A 21,831-nucleotide genomic window follows, 5' to 3' on the forward strand; every position below is an offset into this window, starting at 1 on the left:
ATTTATTAATAACCTTCATACAATTAGACTATTGATAATAACTGATGATTTTTACGGGATGCAGACCTTTTTTTTTTTTTTTTTCTGGAGGGGGAAACCTTCAAAAAGTACCCGACGACGTGGGAGCGACGCCGGGTTATGTGGGATTTTTACCGCACTAAAACCCCCCCGGTGGCCGTCCACAACGCTTGTTGGAGAACTCCGGGATCTCCAACGGAACACAACCGGAGCCCTCCAAGCGCGATGCCCAACGGGCTCTACCCTGGGGAGCAGTCTTCGCTCCTCCCACACCATGTATGTTTACGACGGTATGCGACCACACATACCGCCGTCCTTCCCGGGGTCGCTTGCTGGACGGTTCGAGCTCCCACTCTTGCCGTCCGCAACCCCGGAAGCCCCCTTTTAGTCGCCTCCTACGACAGGCAGGGGATACCGTAGCCCTATTCTAGTCCCGGAACTACAGGGACAACGGGATACAGACCTACGTGCTAGAGTCCACTTGGTCGTAAGTGATCACTACCGTTCATGGTCACCTGTAACCCATTCCATATAGAAGATGGGTTCTATTTGAAGCCAACACAGATGCGTTGCTAGTCGCGAGGACTAAGATTACCGAGATTGCGAGGACCTCATATTTAGGCTATCGGCATCCAACTCCTTGTACCGAAACGGAAGAACTGTTTCATGTAGAAATAAGTATGACGATGGTACCTCTTCGGTCCGACCATATTATGGATTAAGCCAATTCCTCACACGAAGTTACTTGTCATACCTACAGCTCAATTATGTCACAGCTGCTACAAATCATTGATTTCGACCAAAGTTTATTGAACCCACGGCATATAACCGTCATGTGAGACCCGAGAATAACCGTAGATTAGTTCCCAACACGGATGTCTGGTGGCATTAGATAATGCAGGTTAATTGTCAATACGAATGTTACGGATCAATCTCTGGGACCTACATGCGAGGCATTCTTCAAGCGCTGGTAGAGTCAGCATGTTTGTTATGTAACAGAAGTCGAAAACAAGAAAATGCTTGCAGTCTTATTTAAGGTCTATACAGTACTGGAGGATGCTTCATATTAAGCTTACAAGCTCTCGTCTGTTATTTAGTTAGATGATCATCATCATCATCATCATCATCAACCCATTATTGTTCAACTGCTGGGCACGGGTATCCTTTTAGAATGAGAAGGTTTAGGCCATAGTCCATAGTCCATATTGGTAGACCTCACATACCTTTGATATTTTTTTTTTTTATAAATCTATCAGGTATGCAAGTTTCCTCACGATGTTAGGTGATAAATTATCAGAATACTTTACTTTTATCTTACAAAACAATAGTAGCAATAGAAGAAAGCACGCATGCAGTTCGTTGTTTTTGGATCAACCTTCATCCTTTCATCCTCTCTTTAGTCAAGTTAGGAGTTGAATTTGAAAAATCGTTTTTAGTATCCACGTTACATAAATAAGTTCCGTGCTGCTTAACCAACCAACCAACCGGTTTAAATTGCGCATTGTCTGTCAATCAGTGTTAGAGTTTTATTAAGTACATACTAGTGAGATAAAGTTCTAATTATCGGAACAAAATAAGGCGGTGGTGCAAACACTCTTGTAAATATAGAATGGTTTTATCTATCGAAAATAACTGTACCAGATTTGACCTGGACCTGCTTTATACAACACGTTTTCATTACATGTCTTATAATTTAAAGAATTGGGGGATTGATTTTATTCAAATGTAATATCATAATAAATATTGACTCGTTTCATCGATAAATAACAACGGTCTACTAGTTCTCCATGGAATCAAAGCAAATAAGTTTCGTATTACCTTGAACATATCACACAAACACTACTGATTAATTTTATACATCTACGACCTCGAGTAGTCGAGATATTCAAAACATCTCAACATTGCTGGAAAGGTCAAATATAAATACATTTTTAATTCCACGTTCAAATAATTCAATACAAGTTACGTTGTGAAATTTAAAAAAAATGTGTAAAATTCGAACATGTGTCTAACGGATACGCATCTTTGAATTTCGGACACATAATAGTTTTTAAAATACATTATGAACAGATGGTTGTACCGAAAGAAATAACAATAAGTCTGTTAAATAATCGTTAGTAAAAATAAAATTATTAAATTTTTGCCTATTGACGTTCAAAATTTGTCAATTTTTGCCTACCTGAAGTGTTTAATTTACAACTGTGGTACGCAAATACTCGTACTGTTTAAAATTGATTTATTTACAAGTCCGTCAATATTGCAAAGTATTTATACTCATTCATAGTTTATAAATGAATTTTATTTTATATAAGTTCAATATGATTGATCCGATACGCAACTTCCGTAATACGACATTTCCTCTACTTGCCGAAAACAACACAGCGCAGTTTCTTCAAACGCCAAGGGAAGTATAATTCCAAAAAGCAAAAAAAGAAAAAAAAACACTCGTTCAAACTTACACCTCCTTAATAGACTAACAACTAAGCGTAAAATTACCCGCAGATGCATAGTACAAAAACACGGCCATCTGCATTTCTGTGTATGGGCATAAATATTGAGTGGAGTAACGGAATGGCCCACACATTGTATTGTGGTGGCTAGCGAGTAGTGACAGTGATGCAAGGTGGATCGATTCAGGTTGATGTTAGGGAACGCGACGTCAGTGGGTTCAATGGAGTGTTCTTTACGAGAGCATAATTTAATAGCTGTACTTATGTATCAAAGTCAAATTGATCAATGAATCAGAGTACATTAATGTATGTAGTTCAAATAAGATTTGCAGCCCATATTTGTTTTATGGAAGCGATAAGACCTTTCCGTGTTATGATCTGTTCTGTGTTTATTTATATGTATGTATGTATGTGATATGAGTATTGTGGTAGTCAGCTTTAAATGTAGGGCTTTTTATGCAATCAAAGGGTTACATTAGTCAATATAGAATTAGATGTTTTTTATACTTAGTTCGTTAAGGTCTAAACTGCTATTTATTATAGTTTATTAGCGCACATTAATGTGACAGTCATTTCTCATACATTTCTAACAAAGTATGCAGTCCATCCGATGTTAAGTCACTATCATTTCTAGACAATTGTAACGAAGCCCTAGAAGAACTTTGGAAAGCCCAATTTTTTAATGCGCTTTACCACACACGTTTTAAACCGGGAACCCTTAAAAAGCTTATTCCACTAATAAAAGTGACAAAATGCAGACCAAGCCGCCACAGTCAACCCACGAAGAGCTCTACCACCTTCGCAGTACATCCGAGCATCATAACACAATGTGTGGGAGGTACACAAAAGGTTTGTGGAAAGTTGTCGCTTACCATTTCGGTTTATTCGGATAGTAATTTCTTTACTACGAATTTCGTAATCTGAGAGTGGGCCTCGTGCGTGGTCATTCGAAAGTTATTTATGACAGATTTAGATAATCGAGAACGCGGACGTAAGTATTAAAAAAATAGAGATTCAATTCGAATTAGAGTTGTTACGGTCCTAAAATCTTGTTAGCGTTAATGTAAAGGAGGTGGTAAATTTTCGATAGGGAACGCATTAGAGGAAAGGATGTAACTCTTTTCAAACTTTAAATTTTTGTACATTTTGGTAGTGGCGGAGCGTTGTAAAAACTAATACTAGAGCAATACGTCGAGTTCTACTGTAGTTTTCTGTATGCCTGTGATATTATGACTAGCTATACGTTTGTACTTAAGGTATCTCGCATATAACAATAATTATTTCTTTGTGAAAGTACAAAGTGAGTAATAAGGATGTGGGTTTCCGCAACATAAAAAAGAATCCACTAGCTAACAATACAATGATATATGAATAATAAGATTTTACATTTGCGTAAAATTTACAAAAACAGAATATACATGTACCTAATTGACGACTTGATGTTTTGCCAAAACATTTAAGACAAATTCAAAAACATTCATATTTTTTGCAATACCCAAGCCGTGAGTGCAAACGTTTTTTTGTTATGAATATAACATTATTATGAAACATTCCAGTAGCGCTGAAAATACGGGTGTTCCTTGTTCCTAGTCCACCCACGTACCCAATAAATAAATAGAAAATTTGATTGTGGAGATGGCTTGAGCATAACATGAATATATATTGAGCTGGGAGAACAGGCTACCTACGGACCACTATATCTATTCGAAGGTCCAATATATTTTCGTATGTAGAAGTCGTATTAGTACTTTCGCATGTGGAGGTATCACTTCTACATCATATTGAAATGAAATGAATTTATTTTGTAAGGGCCTACAAGAGTAACATACATAATATACTGTCAGATCAAAAGCCAAGAAGTTCGATTCGGGCCAGTCGTTTTCAAACGATCAATGTTTCATATGTAAGTAACAAACAATATAATCAAATCTTAGAAGACACTTTTAACCTAATTCTAATTATCATTTCTTTGGTTTCCTATAATTCGAATCTGGGTGATGATCTATTTATAGTATCACGAAGTGTTTTTTAGCGTGATTTTGAGATAATTACGTTTCAAAGTACCTGTTTGAACAATTTCAAATTTGAAAACTGCACATACCCATTTACGTCAAATCACACACCACGTTCTTTGCGAATGATTTCATTTTGTATTTAGGTACCAACTCATACAGCGGAATGGCTATGTGTGCGGTGTTATTACGGGTAGCGTTATGACACACCAACGTAATGGATGGTCCATTATCTTGCGAGCATCACGTAAAATGTGCCTTTACGACAGCACAATTCCATTATAAGTTTTTATAGCATAAAACGGCGTAGTGGCAGAACAAGCACCGCTCCCTTTCCGTAGGAGGTGACTAATAGAATAAATCAGTAGGAATTGGCGTGACGTTTTTCGTCTATATTTATGAACGTACCGACACAAACATGGAAAATCGAAAAGATATAATTATGTTCAGTATTGAACGGGTCTAATGGAACCGCTTGTAAAGTAAACTATTAATTTAAAATACGTAATATTTACAAAATACTCGTATGTTAATATTTTTACTAATATTTTTTTGCTAAATAAGCTACCACCACTGAATAGAATAGCAGCATAATTCTGCACTGTACAACGCTGTATTGATGGATTGCAAGGCATAATATGTGGCTGACCAAAGGTTCCTTTAGTCCTATTTTGATTTTAACATAATATGCCTACGGGCTCCAGTGATCGTTTAGCATTCGTGGACTGCATGTTCATTTGCTACTTCTATTTCATAAAAAGATATTTATCTTAGACTTGTCCTTACCAGTTTTTATAATTCATGCAAGTAGGCAATGTAAAGAATGACTCATTAATCTTAATAGTACTTTGTCTTGTACAACTATCTTAAACAAAGCGTGTTCCAACTACACGCTCTGAGGAAAGTCCGCAAAGACAAATGAAAGAATCTTTGATAATACCGCGGTGTATCTTACGTATGTATATCTACATAATAAAACTCTCACATTGACTAACGGACAACGCAAACTCACACCGATCCATCACGCATATGCAAGGGCATATATCATTTTTGTATGGGAACTGGCATGAACTACAGCTCGGCCAATTTGAACATAATAACTATTTTGCACGGCCACTGATAACATGCATCAATCGATAGTCTACGGTCTGTTATTAATAACCAATCTACCAAATTTTTGAGATACCAAAGATCACAAATTTACTATTTGTTTGTAGAGTTCCTTAAGAACGGATAACTTAACAATATATGTTTTTATTAGAGAAATATTATTTGGTATTCATAAAGCAAAACAAATCGCCTGTACAAAACACGTCAAACTTAACAAAACAATAGAATGTGATATAATAGGGAATCTGTACGTCGCAATTTTTTATCAGATTCATGGCCGTATCGATAAACAATAGATATCTTTATGGAGCGAACGAGTGTAGGATGCGATAGGGATGGCGATCTCAGACCGATTAATCGAAGAATCGATCTTTTGGGCCAAAAAATCGATTATTTATCGATTTCCAGCAATGGATCGATTCAGTGAATCGATCTTTCATCCTAGGAGATCGAAATTCGATTTTTCGAAGTTGATTGAATGTGTTATAGACATTATTTGCTGACGGATACGCATTTCAGTGCTTGTTTGGTCCCGGTGACCTTCCTATGATTATTTTTCGCTATCATCTCCTTCGCCCTTTCTTAGCTGAAAAGACCGATTCTTTAGGCCTTAATTTTTTTGAGAATCGATTTATTACACTTCGATTCGAATCGATTCAAGAGTCGATCTTTTTCTGAAAGAATCGCCATGCCTAAGATGCGAATTCATTACAAGGTCTCGAAGGCTGTTGTGTGCACGATAATTGGCGTAAAACCTGTTTCATAGATACTCAGTGCATGACACAATCACGGCAATTGGTTTACAAAACATGCCGACAAAATTGAATGATCGGTGATTGATTGGTGCTATCGCTTTGGATTTTTAAATCTTCGACGTCGCTGCCTGATTTTCAAAATGAGTTTCTTTTTCATCATATTGAAGTAGCCAACGAGCATGCAATTCATCTGATGGTGAGTGACTACTGCCGCCCATGAACATCTGTAATCGGCCCCATAAGATTACATTGAGCGCTAATTTGGAACGCCTTGGGTAAATATGTCTCCCTTACCATACCTTTTAGAGCGGAATACAGCAGCGCTTAGAAACGCTAGTATGCCAGTAAAACTATTTTGACGGGACATTCATGCGTAGAAAAGAATTTTGCAGAGCGTGGTACAGAGTACTCCCAATCCCGAAAATATGTATGATTGCACCGAAATTCTGAGGAACTCTACTCCGTCGTACCCATGCGTGAAACTTATTGATAACTTATCTAGAACAAGGAAATATTTTAAGTAATTTTAGTAGATCAGAAATCGATATTAATGCTAGGATATTCAATCTTTGCGACCCCGAAGGTAGTGACCATAACGACTTCTAGGACTTTGACAAGGTTAACCGTTAAATACATATTAACAAAGAAACATATCATATGGTGCAGGAAAATATATAGCATACAGCTCACCTGAGATAATCAGTACAACCTATGGGCACTTTTCACTAAATTCAAATGGGACAGGATCAGGAACCTTGTGTAAAGTTGAGTAAAGCATATAGCTTTTTGTAAATTTTGACGTGTAAGCTCGTCTTTAAGTTCCTGTCTCCAATCCAGTACACCAAATCGGTTACTGCTCTAATAAAGCAAATTTAGTTATGTCGCTAATTTTACATGAATAATTCATCACCTTAAAAATGGTCAAGGGCAAATCAGATTGGTGACGATAGAGAAGATTTTCCTAGACATATGCTTTGTCTCATTTCTCAATAATACGAGTAGAATGATTTTCAATAAAGCATGATTTTTCTGCATTTTCCTTAAAATCTTTTCATGCAAACCCTAATAAATTCAATGACAATAATAACAACACTATTATCAACGATGGCTGCATCCAATACGTAAATGTATAAAACAATCACGTTTACCTGATTGCGCGTTTACAATGAAACTTATCAGTAGGAGTGCGAGTACCAGTCGATACTGTGTACAAACAAGGATGACGTCACGTCTGATTCAATCATCTTACTGAATTTGCACCGAGTGTTCTAGCGATCTATGTTTAGGTATTCGTCTTTAATAATTTAATAATACGAATACACGTGAGTGAGGTTTTGCCTAGGTGCCTGGTGACGCTAGCTTTTACAGAAATATCAATAAGCTTAATGTACCCTAGACACGGTTCACCCAGGGGACTTAGATTATGAAAGGGAAATCTGACCCAAAAACATCGTCTGAGTTCACTAGGTTTGATTTTAACCAGTCATGGTTATGAGGCGAAAAGTAACTAAACAACATCTTTGCTGTACAGATAAAATACAAGAGGCTAATACAATAATCCTAGGCCTATTTCTTGAGTTAAAAATCTACAATGAGGATTGCGTGCTCTTTGTGCATCTCGAATAAACGGACCACATATAAGAATCACCAAACCGGGAAGGTAATGTTTTTGGATCTGGATTCTATATTTGACTATTATGTCGTATTCGTCTTGGAGTGACATGATTCTCCAAATAGAACAGGTGTTGTAGACACTGATCAACAGCTGCCACTAACGTGGCCCCGTAGGTACGAACGAGCAGGTGTTCCGTGGGTTTATCGTGATATTTACGCATATAAATAAGATAATATTTGTCTGTTTTGAACAAGAATTTACTTATACAATAATAATAAATTCCAAATAAGAGAATGAATAATGTATGTAACATTTCAACCAACTTTGCCATAGGATTAGCTATTATTTGTAATGTATTTGTTTTGTGTATCGTCTGCAGCTATTTTATACGTCCCACTACTAAGCACAAGTACTCACAACCAGGATTGGATGGATAAACCAGCAAGTTCGAGTTGTATGCGGCTCGGTCCACAATGAGTCTCATATTAATATGAAAAGTGTTAAGTATTTAAGGCGCCATATTCGAAACTATCTATTTATGTTATCTTATCAGCAACATACATAATAAATATAATTCGTTATTTATAAATAAATATAAGCGACGCTATCAGATTTATTTATTAAATATTACCACATTATTATTTTAACGATTCTTTATTTCGTAGTCAATAAACTTTTTTGGATGGTCGAACGTAGAATACGTCTCGCTCAATCCACAAACACATTAAATTAGTTGTTTACAATAACATTTGAAATAACACTCATATAACACCCACGTGTTGCATACGTACGTGGAGATGAAACAACATTACCAGTGTTTACCGGTTTTACGTCATTATGTTGAAAATCGCAAGTTGTGAGACCAACGAGTACATAATGAAACGTCTCCACATGACGGAGTATGCTTCAGACTCTCCAGTTATAAAAAAGCGTGCTCAAAAAAATGAGGAAACATCATTAAGTTTTCTCAACTGTTTACTTAATGACGTTAGAAATTTACCTATTACATAGGGTAGAGCGGACATTAAGAAAATTTTGATAAAAAAATATCACCTTGCTCACACTGATGTCATCTCGGATTGATGGACGTTTGACATACATGCACGTCAAAACAACTTATTACCAATTAATGTGTCTTGGTTGACTCTTTTCCTCAATGTCCCGACTGTTACTATTATAGAGTTGAATGTTTTTGTTTTTGTAACTAATAATATAACGACCGTAAATCTATTAAAGTCTAGCGGATTTTTATTTTATATTATAAATGTATAAGTAAAATCCCTATTATATTATAATAAAGCATAAGCATCGTATGCAAAAACATACAAATGACATAACATGGTAAAGATGAAGACAAAGCAGAAAAAAATGTAATTGAAGCAAATGAATGAGACATGAACATGATACAATACATAAAGTACACAGTAACGAAAGACTTGAGTGCCTCTCAGAGGCTGAGAGTCCTATAATTTTATATCTATCCGTGAGATAGCGGCGCATGAAACATTAAGAGATTAGGCTACAATTAAACTCAAGAGAATGGCTAATTAAGCCATAATAATATCACTAATTAGTGCGCCCTCTTTGTGAACAAGTATTTTAGTGCAATTCAGAATATACATAGATCTTGTAGTTTTTTACGTCTTACATTTAACAAGGGTTTAATATAATTTGTAACAAGTTAATAAGGAATGAAAAAAGTCAACAGCAGAGTTAAGACTGTAATAGGGTTTGATGAATGTGGCACGGGAAAACACAGACAAGATATATTTTAATAAACTCTTCAGTGGTAGATACGTATCTCTGTAACGTAACGTATAACGTAATTCTAATACAATTAACGAAATCTTCAATTAGAATGAACCGCTTACTATATACGAACTTGATGCTCTAACCTCGCTAGACAAAGAAACACGAAGCGTAATCCGTTTCCGAAAGGCGTTGAAAGTTCCAAATTACAAAAGCGCAAACACAAACTAAACGAAAAACAAAACAAAAAACATTACAAAACAGGAGCGAAAAACGGAGAAAGGCGAATCGGTCTGGGAAGTTTCAATCACTCTTAATATGAATAGAATCGTATAAATCAGTTGGCCCCACAACCAGATATTTGCTAAACACGGCACGGAAATAGTCGGGTTTACTCGCAACGCTGCGCCGGCGCTGATAACGGCCGATAAAGATGAAAGTTTAGACAACATCTGTTTTTTACCCGAGCACAGTAAAGCCAAAATACGGCTATGATTTCAGCATGCCGTGTATGAAGCTAAATCGTTCCTGTGTACCTTTAAGTAGTCATTATAATACGACAAATGAGGTATCATTAGAAGCGCCTTCGTTGTCTTCTGGTGTGACGTCACAATAGTTCAATATGACGCCAATGCTGATAAAAAGCAACTATTCGTATACGAGGATATCTTAAAATGCATTAAAAAACATGTTATGTTTTGAACAATCAACGCAAATACGGATGTCACCTAATTACACCTTTTAATTTTAAACGAATGCAATATTTTACAATGAAAATATAAAATACACACATTGAGCTCATACATTTTTATAAGCAATGAAGCATGCATCCCACCTGATGGTGAACTTCCACCTATATTCAACAACTACAAATTGTGTGGCGGTGATGCCGTCGTTTTACCTACCATCTTAAATGTAATTATCGTAGGTGTGTTTTAAAGGAACAGATAGAATAACTTATAAAACACCACAAGGAAAATAATTGAATATCTACTGGTAAAATATTCATTTAACATATGGATAAGTTAATGCGACATTTCGGTCTAATTTTGCGGTTTGTCCATTTATTCTCTACGAATGACATCGCATCATCATTTAATTCATTGTGTCATATGAAAACTTTCCCAGGATGAAGCCAACAAAAATTACCATTTACCTGTAACCAAGCAACAAAACTGTTTTCGAAATATTTAAAACAAACAACTATGGCTAGTAACTAGTAACGTACTTTAAAATAAAACAATATTAAATCAAAATTTGGCACAGTCTAAAGGTAAAGTAAACTGCATACAAAACTCTAATCTAATATTTAGTAGTTATAGTATAATAACGGAAGGCACGTTTTGGCAAGCGAATAATATTGCAGAAGATTACCCAACATACTGCGGAAGTTGTGATAATGCAAATAAAAATAAAAACAGCAATAACATATTCACAAATTCATTAGATAATGCTTGTAAAATCATAATCCACTGTAAGTTAAGTGATGAAGAAAATATTGGCTCAGTAATATTAACAGCTAGAGTAATTGAATTTGAGACCAACGTCAATTTTTTTTTATAAAATATAATCTACTGATTTTTGAATAATTAACAAAAAAAAACGTTCCTCAATATTACAACAGATTGGATTGTAGTTGATCATACAATCCAGAGCGGAGTTGAAGAAAATATTTTGAACGAAATGTATTAACTGTTTTGTTTACATAAATCAAATTGCCGCAACACGATTAAGAGATTTCGTGGTCAAAACCACGAGAGACAGGCGATGTTATGAAACTACGAATAAAAACGCAGTCACAGATAACTAAAAGGTACCAACTAGAGCCGTCACAGTATAAGGCCGGGGAACCAGGCTATTTTTGGTGTCAAACACAGCTTCTAGTTTTTATAACGTCTATTTAAAGGATAATAACGTGAACGGTGTACGCTTCAAAAGGACATTGGTTGTTAAATGTTGCGTGTTGCTTATATATGAACTTTTACGTGTAGTTTCTTGATACGCATTGCGTACACATAGGACCGGTTTATCTAATAATTTGAAAACAATCTCAGTGGCTATTAATATTAAGGTACAGTGCGGACTATTTTAATTAATTGTCATTACACCAAAACAAAAGCTATATAACGCAAATTCTTAAATGATCGATAGTTCCTTTTATATATCATATGAGTTATATTATTACGTATGTGACGTACGGTCGTATTAAAAAAAGGGATCTGATTTGAACGAAACTTGAAAAATGATTTTGCAATATGTTACGTTGCAGTTACTGCGCCTAACTGTACAAAAAAACTGAAATCGCATTGGAGGAACAACTTACAGGAAAACAGATAGTAGATACCCATCACCTGGATTTAACGATAGTCAATACTTGTATCCAGAGGAATAAAGGCAAATGTATTGAACACGCGGCTTATAAAATCACTATGACATAATCCTATGACATAACATCTTCACTGAATAACTGCATAACGATACAAGACCGCACTGATCGATATGGAGAGTCTCGAGCGAGTCAAAGTGCAAGGTCATCGTTTTTCTAACTTTTTGCTGCAGCACCCGTCGGACACTTCAGATATTTTGAGAGGAATACAAGTGGTGCACGTGCGAAAAAAAAAAACACATTAGGGGCGGATATGGGGGTGAGACGTATTATTTTTTACATACTTCAGAAGAACAAGAAGTGAATCTTCTTGCTTTTTAGCTATTATTTTTTTACAAGTTTTTTTTTTTAATTATGCTTCAGTCTCTCCCCACAACTGGGTTAGACCTGACCAGGATGGTAAAAACTATTATATTTAACCACTTTAAAAGAACTAAGAAGTAAAGTCTCATAATATGCATAACAACATTTATTTAATTAGGGGCTATTAATGAATTATTATCTTTCAAAAACCGCCAGTCGGTTTTCTTTACCAAACTACTTTAAAAAAATAAACATTGCAACTGAAAGGTGCAATTATTTGAAATGAAGTAATTTTTACATTTTTTATTCTTTTTATAACATACTTTGATTGTCTATATTTCAATTACACCTATAGACATATTATTAGGTGCTAAATGGATAACAAAACCGAATATCAAAGTAACACAACGTTCAATTAAAATGCCGAGTAACAGTTCCAACGTAGCTTTAAACATTTTACGACGTTAAAAAACCATTTACCTACAAACTTGTATCTAGTACATTTACGTTACGCCCGTGCCCATAAACTGTGGTGTTCTAAATTGCTTTTACAGGAAAAGTGTAGTAACATTTTTATGATGTTCTGCATCGCGGAAATAGACCGGATTATGAAAGTAATTAAATAATAATCGGGTGCATTGTGCAATACAATCGTATTGAAGAATCCCAACTTACACTTCAACTCATATATCACATTTATTAGACGATAATACAACTGTTATCAAAAGATGTTGATTTACGCTCGACATTATGAAACAATCTATCCTTTTGTTTTCCATATGTTTTGCTTGGGAAAGATTGACGTTTGACAAATTCCTTAATACTAGAAATTGTCTAATTTTGCTTTTTGGTACGAATAGCTACGTAGATTAAGTATCAATAACGAGCTTTAGTTTTTCAGATTAGAACTAAGTTAAGCTTAGTAATTTAGCGTAACTCGTCATTTTAAATAGCTTCATCAATTCAATAACACTATACAAAAGACTACAAAATAGATTAAGCAAGTAACGGCAAATACATTTCATTTGTACGTCTAGTTCAGATTAACAATCAGATGAAGGAGAACATCAAGAAATTGCAGATTAAAACTGATTAACATCGCTTTTCCCACCATTGTCTTCCATTTCAGCGCTTGTGCACACAGTCATTCCTTAAAAAAATCATAATACCATTTTTGTATTGTCCTTTCCAACACGTTTATTTAAAACGTTTAACATTAACAAGGTGAACAAAGCCGATATATAATATATTAATATATGTAGTAGTTTGATATCTTTACCATTTCCTTCTTCAAGTACACCAGCTGCGACTCCAGGTCCGTCGGCGGCGTCTCCATCGTAGGGGTGGCGGGGTCCACATCGGGCTCGCCTTCCGCGAACCCGCTTAAACTCTTCGGCAGCGGTGGCAACCCTTGCAGCGACATAGTGCTGATCGCTCGGAACTGCTTACGTAGTCTGGAAACAATGGTTTCTGTTATTGCGTGCTAGTGTAACTGTTTATGTACCCCTACTGGGTAAGGGCCACGTCGAATGTTAAAACTTGACCTTGGCAAAATAAACAATGAAAGACTACCGCGGTTTGTGTAGACTTTATTAAAGTCATCCAAAATTCATTTCAAAAAAATCGTGTAGTCAAATTCAAAAAAGTTTATCGTGTAGTCTTGGTGGTATGTTTCTACCACAGTTGCGGGAGTCTGCAGTCTCCCATGCAAGGAAGTTCAACATAAATATTATTATGAATTATAAATTAGTAACAATTATAGAAACAATAAAATCAGACTGCTTAAAATAATTAGCCTATAGATCCCACAATATAGACGAATCTAAAGACACCTCATACGATAAAATTCATCAAGTCGTGTAGGTCATAGGGTGTACCAAAGAATAAGACATACATATTTACTTACACATACACAACAAACGCTTGAAAAACATGGAGAGTAATGTTTTAGTTATTTATTATTTTTAGTTGTTTGTTATGTTGCAGTCGGGATTAGTAAATAACTTGAAATGAATTGGTATCAAACTATTTCTCAGTAATCATTAAGCAATTATTAATTAATAAAGAATTAAAATTTACATTACTGTTTTGTAAGTGGTCCTTTACGAAACAGTTCTTATTCCAATTATGAATATTAGTCATAAAAATTTGCACATACAAATAAACAATGGTTTTCTATAGGATAAAATAATTAAAATACTAATATATATATAATATAATGTGAGTTTGCTTGCTACTCATCGATTCTCATGAAATTTTAACACACGTTGTTAGGGGGGAAACCATGATTTTAAAGTAACAAGACTATCAGAAATTGCTGTCGCTTAGTTCAACGATGAAAATATTTGAAGAAAGTGTAGATTAGTGCACAATGCTCACATGAGGGAACTTGGCTACTGTAAGGCAGGGCAGTAACTCAACGTTATAGTGAAATATTATAAGTGATAAAAAAGATTTTTGTCTACACATGATGCACATTTGGCAGTAAACTAATCATTCGAGACAAATGATACGCGTAAGAAACGTTTTTCCTTGTCATGTTGTTAAAATAGAGTAATTTTATTGATTTTATTACATCTTAGGATTCTACCATAGATAGGTTATACAATATCTGGATTCGGAATCCGTGGGATTGAGTGTCCAGTGATGTAAATATGTACCAAGTTTTCTTACGGGATTTCACACCCTAATCCTCACCAAATCCATGTACATTACGTTTTTGCTTATATATGTTAACGTTTAAATAGTTTTACGCTTATGACCTAGAAAACATGGACGAGCCAGTGTACAATGTAACCGGGTTTGGTCGCCGGCGACCTTTTTGCTCAAAACTACCGGTTTGACATACGAGCACTAAACGATCACGACGTTGTTCTGCGCTCGTGAGATAAGAGGCGATTTGATGACGCTAAAAACTTTAATAAGGTACAAAAAAGGGCACGAAAGACCAGCGGTTGAACTTCTTGTGTTCGTTGCAAAGTTACATGCTAATGGTCGGTTAACAAAAAGCGTAAAAGGACTTGAAATTCAGTAGCACATTTCTTGCTAATGTTCATAGCAGGGTTTATGTATGCCAATGGGCGACAATAGTCATATAGTCATACTTAATGCCGAGTAATCTAAGGGCCTCATTTGTAGTTTAAGTAAGAAATATCGATTTCATTAAGAAAACTGTATTGGACTCTCCGATTTGGAGGTACATATATAGACTAGGTACATATGAACTAATTACAGCAGAACCCTAAAATATATGTTAGGTAATACATATTACCTATATTGTATTTTCATTAAACCTGAATACTACTCAAATATCGTAACAATTGAAATCAGAGAAACGATCAAAACATTACTAGATTTCTGCAAGGTCGCCTAATAAATGTAAACGCGAGACGTAAACATTAATCAAGAAATTTGATTCTAACCTTGATTTTAGGTCATCATCCAGGATATACGCGTAAGCCTGGTCATCGTCGGTATTCCCGCTGGTCACCGAGGACATCGCGTAATTCTGCTCAGAATCCTCCGAGTCGCAATTTCCGTTCTTCTCAAAATCAGAGTTCAAATTCTCCGGTACGTTAGATTGCGACCGCATCGTTTGCAACTCGTAAATTAACATTTCGTGATTGTTCATATCCTTCATCAATTCGATCTCGGGCGAATCGTTGCCGTTGAGCGTGTTCGTCGAACCCTTACCCTTATCTATAACAGTGTGAGCCTCGTCTTTATTATTGTTCCTACTCGCCAGAATCTCCGAAATGAGCATCTCTGTTACACGAGATGTCTTCCTTTCCAAGGAGTTGTTATTTTTATTTACAGATTCATCCCGCTTGGAACTGTCAACCGTGTGTTTTGTATCAGAAAGGTTATTGACTTGCTTGGTCGGGCTATTCCGTAATCTGTCATCGAATTCTTGAACTTCCTCCACGGTAGCGTAAGGCGCCTCGGGTACCAAAGTTCGCGTGGGCTTGGCGTCTACTGGCAACGAATACGGGCCCATTTCCGGCGACTGTTTCTCTATACATCGTTCGATAGAATTCTTTCGTACAGGTAAAGGTTTCATTGGCTTTAGCTTAGGTTTTGGTGATAACGGTGGAGGAGGGGCTTTTCGTAAGGGGAACGTCTTTTCCGCGAAACTTGACGACTTAGTGACTTTACATTTGGAATCCTGATCCAATTTATTCGACGTTGATAGAGACCGCACTAATATTTGCTTACACGTTTTGACCGCCTTGGAATTGAGCGACTCATTAGATTTCTTGTAAGATGCCGGTCCATGTATCGAGCTGCTGTCACTAGAACTTCGCCTAGAGTTTTGTCCACTTGACTTTCTTTCATCCGATGACGAACTGCGGTCACTGATAACATCTTTTATGAAGGATTTTACACGTGCCAAACCGTTTTGTCTGGGCGTCACTGCGGGTGGACTGGTGGCGGAGGTTCGTTCTAAAGTTTTAGACTTTGCGGTCCTGCCGGGTTCCTGCTTTGATAACGTTCGAGATTTAGTCAACGAGGCCTTCGAGTCCGCCACAGCCTTCCTGGTCTTGGCGAGCGCCTCGGCCACCATGCTCTGGCTGGGCCGCGGTGGTACAGGTGGCGGTCCCTTGAGCTTGTTAGTATTCATGGGGTGCGCGTTAGTCTGTACCATCAGCATTCTTGAGCGAGGAGTCACTGCTACAATACTATAACACGAGCACTATAGTATAATGAGCGCGATTACACCAACATCACGTAAGTTACAACACTCGCGAGAATCGAGCGCGCGGTCGACACGGCCGCCCCCGCCCGTGCGCTACGCTGACTGCGGCGCCGGTGAATACAACCGACTGAACCGACCAGTCTTTATTAGGGTTGGCGCTAGTAAAGTATTACTTCGGCTATTGTTTTTTTTACAACACGTGCAGTTTTAATTGGCGGAATTCATCATCAAATGAATTTTGTTAATAATCCTATGTTACGTAACTTTAAGGTTGTTCTTATAAAAAACTTATTAAGGAACAGTCTATATAATAATTAAATCAGGGAAAAAATCAAATATTGTCAATTCATCTGTAATCGAAAAAATAATGCAAAGTTCAGTTTTTTTTAGTAAATTAAAACTAGTGTCAACCCTAGCCCCACCACTCTCTCGACACCAAACACCGCCCGACAGCACGACCCTAGCTCGCTGGCTTAAAAACCATTTTGTACTCCGTACTATTGCGTATTTTCCGGCCAAAGTACCACACGTTGTAACAATGACTTGACCCACACTCAATGAAAGTGATTGTTTATATTTTTTTTATGCGTGTAAGTAGCAAACGGGCACGCAGGCCACAGGATGTTGTGTCTGACATGTACTGCCAATTTAAAAAAGATTGAGCATCCTAAAAGTCACTATTTATACCACTTTGAAGAGTCAAGTCTGACATGAAAACTATATTTTAATCTTGTAGTTATGGTTAGTTTTGTTCTGGTATTGTTCAATAAAAACAGATGGTTCAAGTGGCAGTTATACTTAAACTTGGAGTAAGATAGGAAAACTTAATACAAAATACAATATTTAACGTATAGGAATGTAAATGGATGTTTATGATTATTAATCAAAATCTTCTCTGAAAGCCTCAACTCAAGTTGGTAAGGTATGACTAAAAACTGGTGTGTCAAATAATGCATTTATGATTAAAACCTGGACATTTCAAAAAAATATTAAATAACTATGAATGTATATGATAAACATTCAGGTACATGTATGAAATACCAATTATAATGTATTCTTATAAATGACTGCGCTTTGACAAAAAAAAAATTCAAGATTAAGTATTCTATTGTTTTAAGAAAGTTCATGCATAACTAATATACTCAAAATTTTGAAACATGTCATATTAATTCCCTACATTGTTTTTCAAATAATGACATGTAAAGTAAACAGGAAGTACAAAGTGTAAAGATTCATATCAATTCTTACTGCAAAGATACCTTTGTTGTTTTCATTGTTAAATGAAAATAAAAATTTGGGGGTTAGTTATTTTTTTTTTCAAATAAAGGAATAACTAACATGCACTCCACTGAAGGGTAAGTGACAACTGCTGTGTATGGATATTAATTATTGATACCAAATAGACATCAGGATGGCCACAAATGCATTGTTACCCCTCGGTTGAGGAACGGGTCAAGATACTCATTGGGGATGAGTCGCTAATTAAAGCCAGGCTGCAAAACCTACAACACCGGCGGGTAGCTCCTCTTGCGGTTTTCCTCCGAATATATTTTGGGGAGTGTGCGCAACAGGTTCACGATTTAGTTCCCCCAGCCCCATTCTATCTTCAGACGTCTAGACGCACGGCAGGCTACCACCCCTATCAAGTCGACCTTCCTTTGATTCAGATGAAACGTTTTGCTTCGCCATTTCTAATACGAACCGCCAAGGCGTGGAATGCCCTGCCGGCTTCTGTGTTTATATAATCTAGGAGTCTTCAAATCAAGAGTGAATAGGCTAGTTCTAGGCAAGCATGGCACATCTTAGGCCTCATCAAAGCTTACCATCAGGCGAGATCGAGGCCAAACGCATGCCTACCGACTAATAAAAAAAAAAAGAACATATGCATAATATATTGTATTATGGATGGACATGGACACATATGCATATGCCCAAGGGTAGCAGTAACAACTTACCATCAGGTGGACTGCATGATCGTCTGCCACTGCTATATTATAAAGAAAGAACACAAAATTAAAGGCATTGTATAGGGGACAGACACTTATACAAGACTTTTTAAGTTTTTAACTTAATATTCTCATATCACATCCTTCAAAACAGAACACAGTAGTTCTTAAAACTACTGTTATTATTTATAAATAACTCAAACTTTTTTTTATTATAGAAGGAGTAAACCAGAATACAATGTAGACCTAATGGCTAGTTACATTGGTCATAGACTCAGATGCATTATTACCTCTAAGGACTAAATATCCCTCATATATATATCTCTCCCATACCACACCCTTCGAAACAAAACCAAAGCAGCACTTGACACTGCTGCTAGATATAGGTGCCTCTGGCATTGCACCTTGAATGGTAGTGCAACCTCTACAAAACTATAGTTCCTTTGAACATACTCACTTTACTTATTGTTGAACTTCCAATCCTGCCTGCACATGGGGCACTGCTGTTGTGGTTGTGAGTGGAGCCACTTCACGATGCAGTGGATGTGGAAGCAGTGGGAGCAGGCGCCCCACACCAGCGGACAGTCGTCACCGGGCAACTTGCAGTCAGGACAGCAGCTGTCGAAAGGCATGCGGCAGATGCCGCAGTTGTCGTCATTCGCAACCCACCTCCACGTCGCTACTCCAGTCCAACCTTGGGATAATATTATTATTACATTTTTAATGTATTATTATTATATTATTGGAGTGAGTTCAGTGCTTGGTTAAGACAGTATGAATACAACTGGTGACTAATTTTGCCATTTTTGGTTTTATACATCCTAAACTAGGTTTAGAATTATGCCCACTTTTAGCAAGGTATTTGCAAGTTTTAAAGGTTAATGTCCAAGGGAACTTACACTCTTGAATTCCAATGCTTTCAGCCTGCCTTCTTACCTGGATGTCAGATTGTGAGTAAAATAAAATTACAAAAAATGGATTGAATAAACCTTCACCATGAAAACCACTTGGATAAGTCAAAATTGTCTTTTATACTAATTTTAACATATTGTATATGACACAAAAAAAAAAAGATAATGGAGCTTGTTTTCATTCTAATTAGAAACTTTAGAAGAAGAAAATAGCACATAGATAAAGAGATCCACCTTAGTCCTCAGGGGTAGCATCACATTTGTAAGTAAACATTTCTCAAAGGACTCCACTTTTGTTTAATGCTGTCACGTGTCAATGGGTTGTATTGACCACTTAACACCACATGAATTTAATTACCATTTGCTACTTAAATCACTTAAAAGAAACAGAAACATGAAAGCAAGACCTTACTTTTTACTGTAACCTTCATATCATTGCTTCACAGCCAACACTATGCCTTCTTTGTGAGAAATGGACAAACACATCAATAAAACAATATATTATTTCTAATTAAATACTGAGAAATGCAAGAAAGGAAGGATTCACTGCACAAAAAAGCAAACAAATAAGATTGAAATAAAATGGACAATATTAAATCATTGACATGAACTTGACGTTTGACGGTTGGAGAAACGAAAACATTCAATTTTTCATTTTTTAATTTATAATTGTTGCCATTATTCATACTGAGGAAACCTGAGTTGCAATATAAATATTAAAAATAAATCTTAGGATCGAAAAAAAGAAAATAATATGAATAGGACTAGAAGCCATAATAATGGGTGCGTAAATATTTGGCCACCTTCCTCAGTATTTGGTGCTACATTACTTATCTAGTTATCTGATGGTGCTAGTTATCTGTTAAAAAATCAATAATCGATACTAGCGTCATCTGGCAGATTCTATCAATCTGAGGTAGTAAAATTAATAAAACATTTAGTTTAAGATAACATATAAATTATATAAATTTCTAACATCCACGTCAACCGTTTAATCCAAAATCAAACCTTTTGTGTCATTAAACTTCTTACTTTCTTATCTCACTCAACAAAATCATGCAATAATAGAGAAAAAGACAAGTTAGAGAAAAACAGAAAATATGCCATTGATGAAAATGTAATATAATAAGTCCTCATACAAGTAACAAAATTGCACTAACATAACAGTCTTAAAGTATTTAATGTAATATTTACTCTGGGATTATTTAATTATACTTTTAATGAAACATATTTTTTTTTAATTATTTGTTTATTTCAATGGTTATTTGTGTCACGATATTGTTTGTATACTGATTTGGTTGCTTGTGATAGTGATAGCACTTGAATAATCAAGTGCCGTAAGAGGCTAAAGAGCCATCTATGCGCTAATATTACAAACACAAAGATGAAATTAAACACAACTTCGCTTCTCAAAGCGAGTTAACTTAGTTCTCAAACTAGGGGTTTGATTCGCGACCAGTAAAAAGCACAATTAAAAAGCAAAAGACGATCCATTTCATATAAAGTCTAGAGCTATAAAAATAATATAACCAAACTAGCGCAACGATGTATAATATGGGTATACTAGGTGACCCGGATCTGGGCACATTGTTGGGTAACAATGTTACTAACTAATTCAAAGGCACGTGCGGTTGGAACGCTTCATGAATGCGAAGGGCCCTTCAGGAAGTATTCTCTAGTTAATATAGGTTAAAATATAAAAAAAACGCAATAAAAACATTTTTTTTACCTCTATATAATAGTACTTATCTTGCTTTTACATTTACGAAAAAGTGCCTGATCAATTGTAATAGCATAAACTATTTACTGTCGAAGATAGTAATTTTGCAGTTAATACGTTTAAATTAGACTAATTTTACTTTTTTAAATAAAAAAAGAAA

General features: G+C 36.0%; 1 protein-coding gene across 2 annotated transcripts in view; it reads right to left on the reverse strand.

The window, feature by feature from the left end:
• Nucleotides 1-20,586, reverse strand: part of LOC140749466 (anaphase-promoting complex subunit 11-like) — a 59,174-nt gene extending 38,588 nt beyond the window's left edge. Inside the window, exons 1-3 of one of the 2 annotated variants that reach the window (XM_073082509.1) lie at nt 20,364-20,586; nt 19,498-19,734; nt 13,713-13,852 (exon numbers count right to left, since the gene is read on the reverse strand). In XM_073082509.1, coding sequence (XP_072938610.1) covers nt 19,499-19,734; nt 20,364-20,382 — 255 coding nt within the window. In that variant the 5' untranslated portion in view covers nt 20,383-20,586 and the 3' untranslated portion in view covers nt 13,713-13,852; nt 19,498. Of the gene's footprint in view, nt 1-13,677; nt 13,853-15,820; nt 17,196-19,497; nt 19,735-20,363 lie in introns of those variants that run through there. The other variant, XM_073082508.1, reaches the window with a different exon arrangement.
• Between the last annotated feature and the right edge of the window lie 1,245 nt (nt 20,587-21,831).

The sequence above is a fragment of the Epargyreus clarus genome, unplaced genomic scaffold (assembly GCF_041222505.1).
Source record: "Epargyreus clarus isolate Ecla_fem2 unplaced genomic scaffold, WU_Ecla_fem_2.2 ptg000018l, whole genome shotgun sequence".
NCBI classification, from domain to species: domain Eukaryota; kingdom Metazoa; phylum Arthropoda; class Insecta; order Lepidoptera; family Hesperiidae; genus Epargyreus; species Epargyreus clarus.